This window comes from Sparus aurata, chromosome 5 (genome assembly GCF_900880675.1).
Source record: "Sparus aurata chromosome 5, fSpaAur1.1, whole genome shotgun sequence".
Lineage (NCBI taxonomy): Eukaryota > Metazoa > Chordata > Actinopteri > Spariformes > Sparidae > Sparus > Sparus aurata.
The window spans coordinates 14,048,268-14,069,449 of record NC_044191.1 but is presented as its reverse complement, the minus strand read 5'-3'; the positions used below and the strand labels follow the sequence as shown (position 1 = coordinate 14,069,449).

Sequence of the window (21,182 nt, the reverse complement as noted above, 5' to 3'; positions counted from 1 at the left end):
GCTGTCAACAACTGGTCGGGCAGGAAGGAAAGTGTCAATTGTGCGTCTGTTAGTTTGCATGTAAGAGCAAGTAAGATTTGTTTACATATTCTTAGCGCAAGGTTCGACGTTTTAAACAATCCCGTCGTATTCGTGTATTATCCTACAAAACGATAATGGGCGAAAAAGTTTTGTAAACGAGCTAACGTTAGCAAACTGAATGTCTTTCAGTCAGTTGCAATTGTCAGAAGTTGGCTAGTTCCAAGCTAGCAACTACGTAGCTAACGTGTGTACAGCGAAGACAGGCTGCTATTTACTGTGAGCGCCTCAACAGCCTGCGGTGGGTTGTGGCCAGCGAGAGAAACATCACGTCTGTCGAGCTTGTGTAAACATCTACAGATTTTCCTGTTTAGGACGCGAGGAGCTGGCTGAGATATCCCACCATGGATCCGTTTGACAGTAACAGCACAGGTAAGGAGGGGAGATGGTAACAGCAAGCTAACGGCAACAGGCCAGCTAATAACTAACGGGACATTAGCAACAAGCTCGTCTGGAGTGACATTCACCCGAGGACACATGTTGAGGCGGGTGGCATTGAATTTTGACAAGCTAAAGAAAAAGCTTCATTCGGGCTATTTGAGTAACGGGTTTCTTTATTTTACAGTTAAGGGGTTTTCGCAGAAGCTAACTTAATCGCAGTCCTACTGCTCGGTTCTGCAGTGGGATGATAACACTTACTGCACTTAACTGTCTCTTCACCTTAAGCACAATGCGGAAGGGGCTGTCGTGAATGTTGCAGTATATTTATGTAATGTTCTTGTTATTTGAACTAATCAAAGCCAGCAACACGTTTCTAACATAATAAACACATGCTTTCTTGAAACTCTTGACAGAATCGTAGTATGCCACTGATAGCACTCAAGTTGTCTCTCTGTGTTAAAACTCAGCAGGGTTTGACCAGTCAAAGCCTGGTGCTTTAGCTGTTTTGTCTTGGCGTGGGAGCTGATAAGTCATGCTCAGTTTGGCTAAGGCTGCCGGCTTCTTTACAACTTCTGCCAGAGTCCCAGGGCTTTATTAAAGTAGACAAAAAGCCCAATGGACACAATATGACAGCTGTCTGGAAACCTGAATGTTTTCCTCTATGTAACATTACCCTGCTATAAGCAATCACCAAATCACAGCAGTTAGATCTCATGTTTTTGTGCTTTGTCGTTGTGGTTTCCAAGTAGAAGTCACATTTCAAAATCTCACACTGATCAGATAATGTTAAACAAACATGAGCAGATGCTTCCTTCCCATTTTTTTAATGACCAGCCAACCAATGACAGCGTTGTGGCTCAGTGACTCTGCTTCTATATCTATGTTGTTATCGTGGTGTATTCACATACAGGCTTGATAAAAGTACAGGAGTTATTGATTATGTATATTTTCCTGGCATGTTTTCCAGTTCTAGATGATAACCATCACATCCATCCAGCCTCTGTTATCTGTCATCTTGCTTTTATAAGATAACTTTTACCATAATATAACACAATTTCCTTCATTTAGAAATAGACTGAGTAGACTATTCAATCGTTATCAAGTTGGATGGTTTTTTTTTTGGTCTTATTTTTATCACTTACTTGTCTGCACATTACACATTACTTACTACTTAGCTCTTACCCTATTAATAGACATTAATGCCACAGCAATGTGGTCCAGACAGACACAGTGACAGCCCCATACAGTCATATCAGAAAAACTGTACAGGACAGACAAGGGGCTTCATTCCTTGTGCATTTCTGGACCCTTGTCTTCCTTTTCAGTAGCTAAAGCTCACCTTTGTTTGTGTCATTGTTTCTCTATCAACACTGTATTCATTAGGCATTTACTGTCACTCTGTGGTTTCCACTCAAACTGATCTGAAAATGCATTGTCCGTTAAAGGCATGAATGGAACGAGAGGCAAAATGTGAGACCTGCATTGCATAGCATTGTACTACTTTTGTTGTTATTGAATTAGGAAGTTGAACACGGCTCTGGTTGTTTCAAGAAATGCTGAATGGTGTACCCAGCTGCTATAAAATCACGTGGAATTTGGCACAACTCATGTCATGATACTGAAGACAGAGGGTAGTTCATGGATATTCAGGCTTTTTTAACTTCAGGAGCATGTGACAGTGCCAGATGGTGGTATTCTTTATATTTGCATTTTCTGGTTCTGAGGTCACTTAGTGAGTGTTTGTTCTTCAGCCCTGCAGTTGAATGAATTAACTCAAAAGGAAATACAACAGATTTTGTCTTGACTGATTTTGTAAGGCCAGCACTTAAACTAAGCTGCCATACCAGCCTGACGGACCCATCCCATGTAGGTCAAAGCACCAGGAAATGCTGTAGGAGGTTTACTAACAGGAAACTGAAGAGCGTGCTTGCAAATGCAGTGACAATAACAAGTCTTTGTGTTAAAAGATGGTTGCCACTACTCTTCAGTGAAAGACTCTAAAAACACAGCACATAATGTTAACATACATTGCTGTGTGTTTGTATCAATGTATATAACCACTTGCATTCTGTTCGCTCACCTACTCTCATTTCCCCTTTTTGAGAATTATCCGTCTGATTTCACTTCCTCTGTGTGTTGTAGAGCGAGCCAACCTGCCGAGGAACATGATTGAGAACAGCATGTTTGAAGAAGAGCCTGATGTTGTGGATTTGGCCAAAGACTCTGCTTCATTTCCGGTATGCTCATGCCATCCTAAGCCATACATGCCATTTATGCATTCATTTTCAAGGACCAGCCAGCATAAATAATTTTGCATATATAATAATGCATATCTGCACATTTCTGAACATTTTTAACAAGTACTTTGATCTTGAGATGAGATTATTTGAACAGATCAGAGCCTTATAAATAAGCATCAGTTAGTTTGAGGACAACATTTGTGGGTAGCCAATGATGCTTATCTGGTCGTTTAGGTTCAGTACATCTTTCAGCAGTCTGTACATGATTTCAGATCTGAATATAGCTGTAGTTAACACTGTGAGAAGTATTTCCGGCAAAAGGGAACTTCACTTTATCATGCTGAAGATGCTTTATCTTCTTTGTGTCAGTAGTATCAATATCCTTCTCTCCAGAGCTACAGTGACCCATTTTCCCAATTCAGCTTCTGTTTCTACAGACATTCTGTATCAAAAGCCTCATAAACCCTAAGTTCTTCCCTCAGTCTCCACTAGCTTATCGCTTATGTTGTTTCCACATCCACCGCAGTACTAATTTAAAAACAAAAACACCGGTGATACTCTCCTATCATTATGGTTTACCTTTCATCTGTGTCCTAGACTTTGTTGACAGACCCATTACTGTCCTGATTATTTTCCATTATTCCTGTCTTTGCCCTCACTGCTGCTGCATACGAACTTCTTACCCTGTGCAAATTAATTTACCTGACAGGGCAATCTAGTTATTCATTTTATCTGGGAAACACTGCATAGATAAGCTGGAAAATAACAGAGTGAACTGTACATGCTCTCTCTAGACATTTCCTGCTCTTGACCCAGATGAGGTGGCATATGAGCCTCGTAGCTCGCGGTTGCTTGTGCGGGGCTTGGGAGAGAATGACATGGACGAGGATGAGGAGGACTGCGAGTCTTCAGCCCGTCTGCTAGGCATGTCGTTCATGAACCGTAGTTCTTCTCACAGACCCAGCTCATCCCCTTACACCAGACAACCCCCACCCAGGTAATGCATTATAAAGGCACACTGAGTATGTTTGCGTATTTTATTGTATTTTATTTATTTGTTAAGTGTGCAGCGTATTTAATCATGTGTTATCTTATGCAATATTTCTATGATAAGTGTTTGTGGGGTCTGATTATATACACATGTTGATTCATGTGAATGTATTTTGAGACTTTTACTAAGCTGCCATAACTTTAAATACCAAGGAACTTGACATTTTGAGATTGTTGAGGTCTATTGTTGGACGATATAACTGATAGAAGCGAGTACAGCACGGTGGGTCATTTCTTTCTTCCATGACTTCATCTTAGACAAAGATTTACAATGAAGTTTAAAGCAACATGTGGTGGTTTAGGTGAAGTTCCATTTGTGAATTGTAAAGTAAGGTGAAACTGTTTCTGGTTGCAGGTCATGTTCACGGCCCTCAGCCCGTACCATGGTTGTATGTGTGTTATTCCTGGTGATTGTAGCATCTATGACTATGGTACTGTACTTCTTACCTGGGTGTACCTTTACCAAGGTAAGAAAAAATCTTCACTTGCTCTGATTAGGGAGTTTTTGTGTCTTCAGCATATTATGTCTATACTTATATCTGACTATTTTTCTGTCTTACCCATTTCTTCGGCTGACCCCAACCTTCCATCCTTCTGCAGACGGGATGTAAGCCGAACAAGACCACTCCCATTGAGCCAGTGTACCCTGAGTCCACAAATGGAACGTTGTTTCCATGGGCACAGCTCCGGCTGCCTCAAAGCGTGCATCCTCTCAGCTATGACCTCACCCTGAACCCTGACCTTGACAACATGATTTTCAGTGGCCGCACTGTTATTGACATGTTAGTGCTTCACAACACCAAGCGCATTGTCCTGCACAGTGCTAATCTCAACATTACCAAAGCTACCTTCAAGGTAGGATTTAAAGGAGGTTCTGTACTGACGATAGTGTGTAATCAATGTCATGTTTTATTTTATTTTAGATAACTTTGTTTTATTCTGTGATGTGCAAAGCCTGTCTGACTATCCATACAGAACCGTTTTTTAAAGATTTTATTTGCGTCCGTCTTCCAGCTGGGTGATGGTGACGCCAGTGATGTGACTGTACTAGAGTACAAACCCGCGCAGCAGATAGCTGTGAAGTTCACTGAGGACCTGAAAGCAGGCCAGCACTGTGTTTTGACCCTGGAATACTCCGCCAAACTTTCACACACCTATGATGGCTTCTACAACAGCTCATACACAGATAAAGATGGAAACAAAAGGTACGCTTGACTAATTGGCTATGGTCTAATTATATCACGACAGCTGAAAGGGCTGTTGCAAAGTAGAGACTTTATAAAATGTATGTGATCGAGTGACTTCACTGCTAATGAGTTGAGTTTGCACGTGATGACCAGACACTAAAAAGCAGGGCTGTCTTTTACTGATTTAATAGAATGTATCTAATTTTGTATTTTGGTATGATCATGTTGATCTCCTTCTTGTTCAAAGGGTCCTAGCTGCAACCCAATTTGAGCCACTGTCAGCCAGGAAGGCCTTTCCTTGCTTTGATGAACCAGCTTTCAAAGCCACCTTCCTGGTTAAAATCACCAGAAAACCAAACTACAAGACTCTTTCCAACATGCCTAAGGTACTCTAACATCAGTCCAGCTTATTGTTTCTGAACATACCAAAAATGTAAATAGACATTATTTAATAATATAAAGTAGTTTAGGTTAGCACAGATGTTAAGTATTTTTAGGACGATCTGATGTCAGCTGTTGTTAATGTATGATTAGTGAAAAATGGTGGATTAGTGACCATAAGTTTTGTCTTTGTCAGTATGGGCAGCCTTATTTTCTGCTCTCCAACACAATGTCAAATGCAGCTCACTAATAATGTCATAAGGGTCAACTGGATAGACACGGTTCACAATCCACGATATGTTATCTCACTCACTCTGTATATTATGAGGAATTAGTGAGGCATTACTGTTCCCACTGTGACTTGTAAGCTGATAGCATGGGCTAACAGACCATGTCATTGTATTTGCTTGCAGCACTATACTTCACAGCTTTCTGAGAAGATGCCAAATGAAATTTAGTTTAGTTTAGTTTTGAGTTTACTATTGATAACAGTTGGTGGTAATCTTGTCATTATGCGTTGTGTTTCAGGCTAATGTCACAGCTCTTCCCAATGGCCTTTTGAGAGATGAGTTTGAAAGGACAAGTGTCAACATGAGCACCTACCTGGTGGCCTTCATTGTTGCTGACTTCACCCCTATCAGCAAAAATGTCTCAGAAACTCTGGTAGGGCTCACACAGATGTGACTCCCTTTTGCTTTCTTGCAACTGCTTTTTAACTCAACTATTGTGTCGTTGCTAATAGAATGTCTCGATGTGTTTTATATCTGTTTGTTTAAGGTGTCTGTGTACTCGGTGCCAGAGAAGAAGGAGCACACTGAATATGCTCTGGACACAGCTTCCAAACTGCTGGAGTTCTACAACAACTTCTTTGAAATCGGCTACCCACTCAAAAAACTTGGTGAGGAAGACACTTGAGGATCATTTAATCCTCATCTGGTTGTTCTGTCTTTTCTCCTCTCTTTATTTTTAAAAAAAAAAATTTTTTATATGGTTTATTTGATAGGGACAGATACCGATCATGTGGGTTGTACAACAATCCAACAGAAAGCATCATAGCATTTATAGCCTTAGCTAATTTCCAATGCCCGTCCCTAGAGGGGCCTTTAAAATAACATACAAAAAAAAAAAAAAAAACATCTTATCCATTCATCCAACCCTCCACTCAACCATCCATCCATCAATTCATAAACAATATCTTCCTATCCATTCATCCATCCCTCCGTTCATCCATAGAATATATTAAATAACATGATAACATATTGGCCTATTTTTCCCTGAATCTTGGCCTAGAAATTAACTAACATGATGCAGGTACATACACGTACACATATTCACGCACACACATACAATTCACAGTCCCCCCCCCCCCCCCACACACACACAAACACACACAAACACACCCACTCATAAAATACACCCACATTTCCCTATATGTGGCTACAAACTTGATTGTCTTTTAGGAATTCCTTCATTTTTCTCCTGAACTGCCCATGACTGTGAATGGCCTTGAGCTCAGTTGACAGACTATTCCATATATTAACTCCCTTAATAAGGAATGATGACTGGCCAAAGGAGGTTTTACGGTGAGGTACCCTACAGTTCCCTGCAGCGGCTCTTCTAGTGGACCGCCCTACAGCCTGCATCGGTTGAACCAGGTCACAGAGAACCTGAGGGGCTTGACCATGCAAGCATTTGTAGATTAAGTTAATGTTGGATGAGGCTATATAATTATCAAAGCTGAGCATGTTCAGGTCCCGCAGAACATCGCAGTGATGAGATCTCATCGGCCTCTTGCCTAAGATCTTTAATGCACGATTATAGAGTCTCCCCAGAGGTTTGATTACCGAAAGACTGGCCTGCGACCATGCAGTTACACAATAGCCGAGGTGTGAGAAGATCATTGAGTGTAAATATATGTTGGCTGCTTCAAATGTTAAGCAATCTCTAATTAGTCTGAAGGTAAATAAGTTCAGTCTAACTATTTTGCTGATTTTCTTAATGTGCTTATCAAATTTGAGATGTGCATCCAGCATTAGACCTAAATATTTAACTTCTGTGACCTGGTTAATTGGTTGATTATTGATGTTAATATTTAAAGCAATTGGTGTAGAGCGCCTCCCAGAGGAAAAGCAAATTGACACTGTTTTATTAACGTTGAGCGTTAGACAAGACCTGTCAAGCCAAAGAGCTACAGGGTCATATTAAACACCCTGATAAGCTCCCTCTTTCTTTTGTCAGACTTGGTGGCCATTCCGGACTTTCTGGCTGGAGCCATGGAGAACTGGGGACTCATCACTTTCAGAGAGACCAGCCTGCTGGTGGGAAAACAATCTTCCTCTCTGGAAAAACAAGTAGTTGCCTCCGTCATAGCCCATGAGCTTGCACATCAGGTAATTGTGGTCACCTTTGTGTTTGTGAAAGTAGCAGAGACTGTAAGTTTGCCACAGTTGGGTTTTAACCTGCCTTTGTGTTCTAGTGGTTTGGAAACCTGGTAACGATGAGCTGGTGGAACGACCTGTGGCTCAATGAAGGTTTTGCCACTTACATGCAGTACACATCACTTCAAACAGTGTTGCCTCACCTGGACATTGTGAGTTCACACAAATTACTCCCCACATATTTCGAAGCAGATAAAGATGTGTGCTTCAGTGTGTGCCCAAGCAGTACGTCCTGTGTTTGTTTGCAGGGAAATCTGTTCCTGGCAGTGCGCTTCAGAGCCATGGAAAAAGACGCATTAAACTCCTCCCACGCTGTTTCAACAGAGGTTAATACACCTGAACAAGTGGAAGAGATGTTTGACTCTGTCTCATATGAAAAGGTACACTTTTATATTTAGTATATGAGCAGATAAATGTATTTAATGTGCATGAAGTGCCTTCCATAACCAGCTGTTCATCTCAACAACCAGTTATAACTGTGGTAAGTGGTCTGCTTTGGGTCTTATCTGAGATGCTTTGTGCCTCTGTCTCCCAGGGTGCGTCCATTCTTCTGATGCTGAAGGCCTCACTCCCAGGAGACGGACAGTTCAGAAAGGGTATCATTCAATACCTGAATCAGTTCAGTGGATTAAACACAGACACTAACGACCTCTGGAACAGCCTTACGCAGGTGGGTTTGCCTTTTTGTTTTTATGCCTCCATTTTGGCGAAAGCTGTCGCTGTCAACAGTCCTCTGTACTGCTGTGTAAAAATAGTCTTTAAGTGAAGGCAGCAAGTTTCTCACTTTTAATTATTCATTTCAATCATACAAGTCAATACAGTCATAACTTCGAAATTGCCAAGAACTACACTGAATACCTTTTTTATTTATTTCCTATAAAGTCTTCAACACATGTTATATTATTTGAATTTGGACAGACTTGGACATAAACTGCAACTTGACTGGTAATTGTAGTCTGATGCTATGGGCCTTTATACAATTAATCTGTCAGTCGGCTATCTTAATTATAGTCTCCCTGACTTTAGCTGCATTAGCTAGTTATACTGTTGATATAGTGAGCGATCAGGAACTGTCTCAGGAGGAACATTATTAACTTATAAGGCAGTACATTTCTTGTGGCATTGTTGTTAATGTTAGAATTGATTGGTACCTGTAAGAGTGTTCATTTTTTTGCTAATTCCCCTTCGAAGGGAAGTGGGAGCACAAGATACAGTAAATATAGACATTAGACTGCATAACTACTGTTTAAAGGGCTTAAATTGTTCCCTCAGTTTAACAGAAGTTTGCCAATTAATTATTTCCCCCCTGCTGGACCTATTGATTCTTCACTGTACATGTCTATAATCAGGCTAAAAAAGCCAGCTGTAACCATAGTATCAACTGTGCGACAGGGTAGCACGAAGTGAATGCTTTAGCTTACATTAATTGCAGTGGGATGAATGCCTGGCTAGTTCGGGTCAGCTTCAGTTACTACTCTCTCAGACTCTGTCAGGTTAGGACAGAAAGATGCAATCTGGGTTGCACTTCAGAGGAAACAAAGAACGCGGCAGTGGACTGCACAGACTTAGGATCTCTGTCTCTGTCTCAGGTTGACGTCTCGACACAGCATCAGAATGTGTCAGAGATGATGAGCTCCTGGACGTCGCAGAAAGGCTTCCCATTAGTAACTGTAAGCCGCAAGGGAGATCAGGTGACGCTGACACAGGAGCACTTCCTGCTCACGTCTGATAATGCCACGCATACTTCAAGGTAGGTTACATGACCACACACGGACTTACACACAGATCATAGACACACCACAACCTTTACTATATTCTGTGTTTTCTTTAGCTTGTGGAACATTCCAGTGACGTACGTAAACGACAGCTGTAGTTTGGCCCCTGAGTGCAGACAAGTGTTCACTCTGAAGACTAAGTCAGGTAAATCAAAAAGTATTAAACTGCAACATCAAGTTTCAGAGTCTCTCGCGCTGTGTCAAACTGTACATTTTTTGTGTGTGTAAGCATGTGTTTCTGTGTTTTCAGAAACATTGAGGCTGCCAGAGAGTGTAAAGTGGCTAAAGTTGAACTATAGAAACACAGGCTTCTACATCGTCCATTACGGAGACGAGGGCTGGGCTGCTCTTAGAGATGCTTTGTCCAGCAATGTCAGTGTTCTTACACATGAGGACCGTGCCTCGCTCATACACAACATCTTTGCTCTCTCCAGGTATAGTGAACAACATAAATAGTTGCTTAATGGATTGCATTCAGTGACAGGAGGAAAATGAAGAATAGGAGTATGTACCGTCCCATGTATTTGACTTGTAAAAACCTCTAATTCTCTCCTGTGTTATCAACAGACTGGGACGGGTGTCCGTCCGTCATGTCTTCAACCTGTTAGACTACATGACCAATGAAACTGAGACTACTCCCGTGTTAGAGGCCTTGTTACAGCTCAACAATTTGTACAGGCTGCTCGACAAGAGACAGGAGCACACTCTTGTGGCCCGCATGAAGGTACAGACATACACACACTTCTAAATAACTGTATGTTTGAAAAAGTAATATGAAGCTGTTTGTGACTTTATACAACTGCTAGAGGAAGCTGCATGTAGTCTGATAGATTGCCTCCTGTGATGTCACTCAGTAGCCAAGTTGCATTGTGGGTACATCGGCTGTTTCAAAGTTTGAGTCCGTTACACAACACATTCTTTTTTTCTATTTCAAAACCTGGTGCCTGCATTACCCACAACACAACTTTACAATACATTTGTGAATATGTTTTGTGAATAAAGATATACTAAGCCACATGTCTGTCAAACACATCCCATGTTGTCTTGACAATCCTTAAAGGTTTGTTAAAACAGAAAAGCCACAGTCAAGGCTATGAAGTGCTTAATTTATTGATAATATCAATGAATTTATATGGTAATGTCATATGTATAAAGGTAGTAAGGCAGTTTAGGAAGCAGCTACTAGGGTTATTAGTGTCATATAAAGATGTCAATATATTCCATTCTGGAGCCAAACACAACCTTGAACTTAACTTAGGAGTCCTTCAATTTAAAACTCAAGCAGCTACTTTCAAGAACACTCAACAATACTATGAAAAATACATCAGTTTGCTTAAGTAACTCCCTTAAAAGCACAAAATACATCTTATTGTGAAGCTTTGATATCTTTCAAAACACTCGACATTAAACATTAGTGTAACTGATATGAAACTTAAAACACACATTTTCATATCTGTTTTTGCTTTATTTACGAAGTTGGGATGTTCTTGAATCCAAAGAATTCATGTCAATTTCTAAGATTAGGTGTTCCTTTGAACTGACTGTGGTGCTTCTGTGTATTAATGCATGCAATGCATTTTTTTTCTCCCATGTGACAGGTTTATATTCTGCATCAGTTTGGTTCCCTGATGAACAATCAAACATGGGTAGAGGAGGAAAGTGTGTCTAAACAAGAGCTGCGTTCAGCCCTGCTGGAGACAGCCTGTGGTCTAAACGAAGAAAACTGCACTCAGCAAGCCAAAGCCCTGTTCCAAAAGTATGTCGATTCCAACGGGACCACACGGTACGTATAGCACACAAGAAACTTTTTATTTTTGAGTTGCTTTTCTGGGACACTGTCACAGCAGGGCACCCCAGCCTCAACATCTTTGTATTGAAATAGAGATCATCTTTAGCAAGGATGGGGAAAACATGTTTAGTTGGTGTCTGACATTTGAGTTGTAAGAAATCAATTGAAGTTTGGTGCAGTTATAACCAAAAGTGTGTTTTCTGTAGGATCCCAGGCGACCTGCAGCAGGTTGTATTCAATGTGGCTGCTCAATCAGATGAAGATTGGCCGACTTTGCTCAACATGTACGAACATGTGACCTATGATGCAGAAAAGCGGAAAATGCTCCGAGGCCTAGCATCCACTCAGGACGCACGGCGTATAGTTTGGTAGGTTGTTGTGTGTGAGTGTGTGTTTGCTTCGTGTCAGGATCGGGCATCATTTACAAATTCTCAAGCGTACAGTGTATCCAATACAAGTTAATATTACATTTGAAAAGCCAAAAGAGAGAAGCACCCATGAATAACCTTCATCAAAACATCCCTTGAAAACAGTGCAGAAGAGAGAAGCAAGTTTTTAAATGTCTACTGAGAGGCAAAATCCTACTGACCAACCCTGAGAGCAATTTGTCAATAAATTGCACTTCAGAGAAACCAAACATGGAATCAGCTTTAGCCAGAAGCTGTATGCAATGAAACATGCCAAACCAAAACCCAGTGCTTGATCTCGAGCCTGTTGGTCTGATTCAAGTACAGGGTTCGTACGGGTGCTTGAAATCCTTGAAAGTGCTTGAATTTCAATGTTGTGTTTTCAAGGTCTGAAAAGTGCTTGGATTTTAGTTTAAGTGCTTAAAGTGCTTGACATTATAACTCTGTGTCTTTCACAAAATTGGGATCAGACCGGATAATTAATTTCTGAAGTTTTTGCCGTTATGAAACATAATTTTAGATGTTTACAGCATAAAATATACATAATTGTGATAAAAAGTGAAGAATAAAATCATGAGTATATATATTCCTGTAGATAAGTACTTTACCCCAGCAATAAGGTGCTGGAAAATTACCCTTAAAAGTGCTTGAAAAGTGCTTGAATTTGACCTTGAAAAATGTGTACGAACCCTGCAAGTAGCAGATAACTTTAATGTTTCTGAACTGGCCCATTAGGTCACGAAGATCACAAAGACACAAACTCCAATAACTGACATTTGGACTATGTTTTTTTATCCTTTGGTGCCAACCTTATCATGTTATTAGTCTATTGTTACTGGACTGTATTATAACATGTTTAGCTACCCTCTTCAGATGAAATTGTTTTAGTCATATGTGATTACAAGTGAGGGCCTAAGTTACTAAATTGCTGATGTTTGAGACTTGTTCTATCTTGTTCTAAATCCATGTTGTTATTTGGGCTTTTCATTTTATTTGTATTTTAATGTGTTTTTCCTGAAGCATATTTGTAATGTAACCATGTTGTCAAGAGGGCTTGAAGGTATTTAACACATATGACGGTCTGTCAAAAGGATTCTAAACGCAGGTCTTAAGGGGGACATCATCCAGACACAGGAGTTGCCTTTGGTCATCAACACTGTGTGTAACGGCTTTGCCGGCTACTTGTTTGCCTGGGATTTTATACAAGAGAACTGGGACCACCTTATAGAGAAGTAAGTCGTATGAATGTTAGGGCTGCAAAATCAATCAAAACTATTAAGGAAATCGCGATATGACTGTGTGCAATTACTACATATCAAAAAGCTGCAGTTATTAAAGCAGTTATAATATAAGTATAAAAAGTGTGATAAACAGCATTATGATTAAGTACTATAGTACTGCAGAGATGCCTTGGCCTCCAAGTCTTGCTTGTTTGGTATAGAGCCCAACAAATGTCACATTATCATAATTTTAATAGTTTTAAAATAATCACAATATGATTGTTTGACCTTATAATGCAGCCCTAATACATTTTAACATTTTTTCACATTATGAAAATAATAAAGCAACATAAAAAGATGAAACAACATCAGTGTTTCTGTGTTTTTGGCTGTAGGTTCCCTGTGGGCTCCTTTGCCATCCAGACAGTCATCAAGTCTGTCACCTCCCAGTTCTCCACACAGGCACACCTCTATCAAGTATGTTTCTTTATTCTAATTTTACACATCTGCACTGTAGCATATTTGAGGGCCTGTGCAATTGTTTATTGGGAGACATTAATTGTTCACAGAATGCATTATGTGTGTTGTGTTAAGTCTGATCTGTTTGTCTGTGGTGAAGGTGAAGGGTTTCTTCTCCAGTCTGAAGGAGCGTGGCGCTCAGATGAGGAGCGTGCAGGAAGCTTTAGAAACCATCAGACTGAACCAGCGCTGGATGGATAAGAACCTGCCCACACTCAAAAAATGGCTCTAACAGGTGCTCCATCCAGTCTCCGCCCCACTAACATGCAGTCGAGGTGTGTCGTCAAGACAACAGCAGTGTTTGCACTATTGTAGGACTGTGTCTCTTCACTCCCTTTATCCAGGTTAGAGTTCTAATCAAAGCCAAAGGTTGTGCTCTACCTGGGTGGACTTTGGTTTTCTGAGACTGGTCCTGTTAGTTGTATTTGCTAGCTCAGGGTGGCTCTGATTGTGTGTCTGACCGAGTGCTGTCAGATGCAAACACAAACTCCTCACACTTAATGCTGTCGACCAAACCTCTCCTCTGCATTTCTCATGGAAACCTCATGCCTGAACAGACAATCATGCCTCACCCACACTCCTTTTGCTCAGCCTGCTCTCAGGCACAAAACCGTATGAGCTGTGTAAGGGCCAATTCTAAAAGAGCAGGTATTACGAATGTCAACATTACTGTCTTTGTATGTCAGTCCTGGACCTTGTCTCAATGCAGCTGTCAGGGATTCCTCAGTGATGAGAAGTTGAAATTACCGGTACTTGAGAGATGGTATTATTCTTATTTAACCAACCTTTTATCGCTGTGTAGAAAAAATAGCTGCCTGCCATTCTGAACTCATGCCAGCCAAAGCATTTACTATTTGAGTCATAGTATAGCTAGAAGATGAGTTGGTTGATTGATTAATAGCTTAAAATACCAAACTTGTGTTGTCATCAATTGAATGTACTGAAAAACCTTCCTAATGCGTACAGTAGATGGCATACTGCACAACAGTGCAGGTTTAAATCAACAACCAATGTGTCTTAGGTGAGAGCAGGCAGTGCACACTGGAGACATATTCCCTTTCTTCTCTACAGTCATAAACCTGCTTTAAATCTGATTCTGAGTTTTATTTTTGATTGCTTTATGCCCGCAGAGCAGTCCTTGCACAGACATTAACTGTGTGTGCTTGTAAACTTGTAATTATAATGTGAATATGCTCAAACCTACAACCTTTTTCACTGCGATTTTTGGATGTATTGTTTTAACCATCTTGGCTTTCTTGATATTCAGATTTTCTTTGTGTTTTGTATATAGAGTGTAAAGAGGAGATGTACATAGAATTGATCAGGAGCCTTGGTCAAATGCTTTTACTGTATGTCTTGATTTAGACGACCCCAGGGAGGTCATTTGCTCAAGAATGTTTGTGTTTTAAGGGCTAAAGTGCATATTAAAGATACAAAGTATATAGAAGAACATCTATATTTGGCAAGACTGATCTTTTCAGTAAGCTGTTGCTCATCAGCCTAACAAAAATACAGAAGGTTTAAAGTTACTCCAATGTTAACCAGCCGCTAAAGAGTAGCCTGGCTATTTATTGAGTGTCTAATAATGTTTATTTAAATACAGTTGTGCACTCATCTTGAGCTTTATTTAATGTGGTACTGCTTACTTATTCACTCCATCACTGTCATGATATTCAGGATAATTTAGTAAATGTACTGCAGATTAGGTCATTTTCTTTGGACATCCCTAACATTGTCATTAGACTTGCATCTCTGTCTCTGTCTCATTCATGTAAAAAAAAAAAAAAAAAAAAAAAGATTACCAAAGTGTCACAAAGACGACACACGAGATCTGGGTTGAATTTCCAGTACTGTTACCTCTTGATTTGTTATGTGTTCCAATGAACATCGTTGGCCCTGCGCACAGGTCATGAAGGGTCACGTGTTTGTTACTGCAGGAGTGGTTAGTCAAATGGATGTAAAGGAGTGGAAGTCAAAAAAGTGCCCACACCAAGAGACACCATTTGCATCAAAGGCATGGCTGTGTATGCCATAGTTGGGGTGCATGTTATGAAGGGTTACAGTACAGAGAATCATGCATTCCAAACAGTTTAGAAAAGATTAATCAGTGTCAAACTCTACTTTTAAGGAGGTCATCGCAGCTTAAATCACTATTGCCATTGACTTATTCAGCCTATTCCATTACAGTTGGACCGACATTATGATAATATGGCACTTGCCTTTAAATATACATATTATACTTTTATGTTGTGGCTAATTCAGACTATTTTATTGTTTAAAAGTGTCTTTTATCCGATTCCAGAAATCACATTGATTAATCAGTTTTATTGAGGATCTGACTTGGGTTGTCCACCATACTTTGGTCAGAAAATATGAAGATGTCTGAAGTCAGATACAGTAAGCTTTCAGAGACGAGTGTTACTGATGTCAATTAGGTAGAGGGTGTTTAGCCAAAGTCATTGATGTAGCCTGCCTGGTGGGAGGATTGTAGTAGAGTACCATGTGTGCAGTAAATCCAATCAGATTGTCTTTGTCTTTGCACTGGGATGAAATGCTGCAGATGCTCATGAAACTGTCGCTCTTCATGTGAACAAAATATGAATAAAAATTGTTTTCTGAAAATGTTCCAATTTCTTTTAAATTGAAATACAACGGGTATTAGAATATGCAGACTTGATCTTAATTCAAAATAGAGGTTTTTGGTTTTTTTGGTTTCAAGGTTAATTTTAGTTTTTAATTTTAATTTTAGCTTTAGGAATTATTCTGAAATTTTTATTTTGGGTTGTAGTGGAAATTCTCCTTTGTGAGGTAGAGAGTTGCTAAGTCTCCGAAGAACTTCAGACTTCAGCGTATGAATCAAATCTCTTTAATAACACGCAGCGTGGAGAGAAGTCAAAAGCGCTCTCTCTCGAACTCTAAAATGTTACCCACTTAAGTACAGAAACAGAGAGGAGGTTACCTTCATTTACAACAGTCATAAAACATTTAATTTACATAACAATGACTCTGTGATGTTTGGGTGTATCCTGTCCTTCCCAGGACTGTGACTTTTTGATGCAACAGATGGGACAGCAAATGTCATCTTATCCACATTTCTGTATCTTCCAATGTGGGGGATGTGCCCCGAACCTGGGGCTCTCTTAACACCTCAAGTAACATGACATTCTCTCTTCCTCCTCTCACATCTTGCTCCTGTCTTTACAGCACATTGATCACAGACAGGAAAACTATGTAATTTCTTACAGGGTCCAGCCACACTAGATTTAACGGCAGCGAGATCATTTAGTACAGAATACATACAGACCCACAGATGAAGGAAACTTGAGCATAAAGTCCACACAGGTTAACACGATTTGGATTTACAAAACTATTAAGAGAGACATGTGAGGAAGGAAAGAAACAATAGAACACTGATCAGTAACCAGTAGTGGAAAAGTATACAGATCATTTACTTGTAGAAATATGTAAAAATAACAAACCCACAAAAAAGTGTGGGAGTTAAACAGTTTATGATTTTAGAGCACATCACGTTGTGAGAGGAGGGGAGATCCTCCTCACCTGAGAGTTGACAGGGTTAGAACAGGTCAGGAATTTGAGGGGCAAATGTCTTTGCCTAGAATATTAACAGAAAGCTAGATTCTGACAATTATTGTCCTGTAAAATGTCAAATGGTCACAATTGTCAGTATGAAGCTGCAAAACCTCTAAATTACAACCCCTGTGAGGATGCTCTAAACACGATGAGATTTACACTGACATGTCTTTTACATGATGCTTCTCAGTTGTACCACAAGAGGTCTTTCTAGCTCTTCTGGAAACTTCCATACTGAATCTCATTCGTGCTTTAACATTGGAGACTATGCCTGTTTGTTTGGATGTATAAACGTATATGTGGATGTAAATCACTTGAGGTGAGCGACTTCTACACCGCAGATTTTGGGGGAAATGATTTATGATGTAAACCTGACAGGCATGAACGCATAGTGGAAACCATTAGCTACTTCATACCATGTCTGCAAAACAGAATAAAAACCTTTGCGCTATAGTTATAAAGGGTATTTACAACTATTTTGAGCATTTTAACCCAGTTAACTGTGGTAAACTGTTCCTTTTACGTGTGTGTATTTGGTGTGTGTTTTAGAAAGTCTGTTTTGTACCTTGAGGACTTTTTGGCAGGATGCCACACAGCTGGAAGACATCATAGCACCAGTGTTTTCGCCCTCAAACTTTCATTCTTGGCTATTAACAGAAGTGCAAAAGGTACAAAGACAATTGCCGGCTTTGTATTAAAAAAAAGAAAGAAAGAAACGAAGTCACCTGGTATGAATAATGAATACACTGCATGCTCTATAAGACCTGACAGATACCACAGGGCCCAATACATCTTCTTTGTTTGCTAGGTGCAGATGCCATGAACTGTAGAGTTTCAGTTACTCTACTATCAGTGGTGGTCTTTTGTGAATATTTGTAACATTATTTTCATTTGTTAGGACACATGGTACACTGTGTCTAAGTTAAAGGAGACATGCTCACTTTCAGTTTCCTATTTTTGTTTTTGGTTACTACTAGAATATATTTAAATGCTTTAGTGCCAAAAATCAACAAAAAAAAACATACCAGTTTTCTCATATCGACCCATTCCCTCTCTGTACAATGATAAAAAAAACGTGAATTTCCTGAGTTTCCAGAAGATTAAAAAAAATATATATATTTAAATTAAATAACTAGGATCATTTCAGATATCTACAAATAAGGGACTATTTTGACAAAGAAATAAAGCATATTGTAAATTTGGCTAATAACGGAATAACCACAACCATAATTGGAATAAACCATAACCAGTTTACCACCCACACTGAACCCCTACCAATTCGCCTAGCGGCAGAACAGGAGTGCTGGAGATGCCATCTCTATGGCGCTTCACTCTGCCCTCTCCCACCTTCAGATCAGCATTAGACACCATCATCCCCTCCAAACTTATCACCAAAATCAGTGACCTCGGTCCCTCTGCAACTGGATTCTGGACTTCCTAACCAACAGACCACAGTCTGTTAAGTTGGATCACCGCACCTCCTCAACCCTCATCCTGAAGACTGGCGCTCCCCCTCCCCTCTATGATTTGCATATAGAAGGGTTGAGCTCATTAAAAATAGTGTTGTTCAAACATTTACCACATTCCCATGTTAGCATAAAGTTTTTAAAGGGATGCTGCTTAGAAGACTCAACAAACTGATATTTGGATGATGTATTTTTGAGCCTTGGTATTTATATTGTACCCAATTATAGTTTTACAGCTCACCAAAAATGAAAAGAAATGCTTACTTTACAATACAATAAAGGGGACTCCAAAACTGAAGTTGAATGCAGTACTTGAGCAAATGCACTTCCTTACCTTACACGCACCTTATGCAGCAAACACAGGCCTTTTGTCGGTCTGCATGTGACAAAAGTCTTTCGCACGTGCACAGATAGCAAATGAGCAATCAATTAATGAATTGTTTGGCCTCATTCAGCCCCAACCCTTGTTTGAGGCACGTCAACCATTAGAACTATGCAGATACATAGTTCTAACTATACATCAGCAACTTCAGCCCTTTGGGCTTCAGGGTGTACATTTGTCAGTGAGATGATGTATCACATGTTTGATCACTTGTACACAAAGAACTGTGGAGGAAGTCTTGAAATGAGGACACGTGGAATGAAATGGGATGGAAATGTGTCTGCTTTAGTGTAAACTGGTGTGTAAGTGTCAGTGCTCTAAAGACTGTGACTGCAGAGTTGCTGGAGGTGCAGCAATGACCTTTGTGATACAGACCTTTATGAAGCTTCATGATTGGATTATCTGTAAATAATAATGACATTTTAAAGATGCTAATTGGGTCATTTGACAGTGTGCCATCTCATCATGAGATGTTGGATCCAATCCAATCTAAATCTGCCAAGTGAAAATCTTTCTGGCTGTCGCACCACTTTTAAAAAAAGCAGCCCTTCTACAGGTAGTCTGTTAAGGCTGGCTGAGTCTAAGACTTCCTGATGTCCTGCGTACAACAGAGATGTTTGGATAGGAACACAGCCCGCATGTACATCCCCAGCTGGCACATGTTAAGATTACAATGTGCAAGAGAGGCCCTATGAGTGTACAGATTAAAGCTGATTAAACTAAGGTCTAGAAATTCCATTTTTTTTCTCTTGAAGTGGATTTTCCTTCGAAACCTTGCATGACCTTTTGAATGATTTGTTGAACAGGCGTAATATCATGAAAAAGCTATGGGGCTTTGACTCTGCTGAGCTGGAATCTGGATCCTGCTTTACCACAGTCTTCAAACAAAAGATTGCTTTTAAAAACTGCCTTCTAAAAAAGGCCTGAGGCAACAGGTGCTGCAAGAGGTCAAAAACGTGTGACAATATCATAAATCATGCAATCGTGATCATACAGTCAGCTGAAAACTATTCATAGACACTACATACTGCTGTCAGTTTCTCTAAGTCAGAGATCAGAGACTTTTCAGTTGCTGAAAGTTGCTGGAATCTTCTGGTTCGTTGTGCTGCACGCAATTATCTGATCTTTGAAGCATACCTTCATTCTCCATCTCACATGCTTGGGTTGAGAAACAAGGCAATCTTCTAAGAAGGTTAAGGTTACATATTTTCACTGTATAAAACCCTCTGCTGTCACATTGCACCATTGTTCTATTTCCAGTGACTGTAGCCTACTTTGCAGCTTGACCACCATATGCTTTTGAGTTTATGTGATGGTCGTAAAAAAGGATTCACGAATACCACCTACTTTTGTTAACCCTTCAAAAAGGGTTAAAAGATTAAATGACCAGGGTTGATTGTTAAGTTCTCGATGGCTCAGTGTTGGAATCAGAGCAGATTTGTATGAGGTCACTGAAATTCAATATCCCTGATAAGTTCCCATGCTGCCCTGCTTGCACCAGGTTGCTCATATTTGCAAATAAACCAAAATCTGATATGAGGTAAAATGTTAAGCGGTGTTATAGTTAATGATTGGGTGTGGATGCTGGAAGTGTTAATGAGTAGAAGCAAGAAGCAAAACTTTAACCCAAAAGCAGTCAGTGGAGGCCTGTAATAAAGAGAAAAGAAAGATGTTGATAGTGATATGTTTGTTCAAGTAGAGAAAGTTTCCTGGCATCATTTCCAGCCTCCACCTGCTCGCTGGTCCATGACCAACTCCTACGTCCTGTCTCAGAAAAAACATTTACCTTTTGTTTTTTAACCTCTAAACTATATGCTCTTGAGCATGATTGTCTTGTGTTACTTTTAAATGCAGATATAAAGAAACAGGAAGTACTTGTGTCGGACACACCAGACTATTTAGCCAGTCTCACCTCAGGAACCTTGGGTTTATCAAGTCTTCGTTCTACCACCATGAGACACATTCAATGAGATTTTCCAGGATTTGGCAATTATCGAACTGGCCTAACACCCCTCAAAAATTGTGACATCTGTGGCATTGTGTTGTGTGATAAAACTGCACATTTATGAGTGGCCTTTTTATTGACACCGTCCCAGCACACCTGTGCAATACTCACACTGTTTAATCAGCACAAGTTGAGCCTGTATTTTTCAACTTTTTTTTGATTTTGTAGTGGTGTAGTATTTTTTTATTAATCACTTTGCCTTGTCCATCCACCAAACCTAGGTGACTGTGGCTTTCAGACACGTGTAGATTTATAGTCAGTGATAACCGTGCC

General features: G+C 40.0%; 1 protein-coding gene across 1 annotated transcript; it reads left to right on the top strand.

Moving 5' to 3' along the window:
- Nucleotides 1-6: 6 nt before the first annotated feature.
- Nucleotides 7-16,087, top strand: lnpep (leucyl/cystinyl aminopeptidase). Its single transcript, XM_030416944.1, has 23 exons — nucleotides 7-60; nucleotides 393-450; nucleotides 2,602-2,696; nucleotides 3,494-3,696; nucleotides 4,105-4,216; nucleotides 4,350-4,604; nucleotides 4,764-4,954; nucleotides 5,184-5,322; nucleotides 5,846-5,980; nucleotides 6,095-6,215; nucleotides 7,556-7,707; nucleotides 7,794-7,907; nucleotides 8,004-8,135; nucleotides 8,291-8,425; nucleotides 9,345-9,505; nucleotides 9,587-9,675; nucleotides 9,781-9,964; nucleotides 10,098-10,254; nucleotides 11,129-11,313; nucleotides 11,526-11,687; nucleotides 12,818-12,958; nucleotides 13,342-13,423; nucleotides 13,566-16,087. Exons 2-23 carry the CDS (start codon nucleotides 423-425, stop codon nucleotides 13,695-13,697), a joined length of 3,105 nt encoding a protein of 1,034 aa, XP_030272804.1. The 5' UTR covers nucleotides 7-60; nucleotides 393-422; the 3' UTR covers nucleotides 13,698-16,087.
- The last annotated feature ends 5,095 nt before the right edge of the window (nucleotides 16,088-21,182 follow it).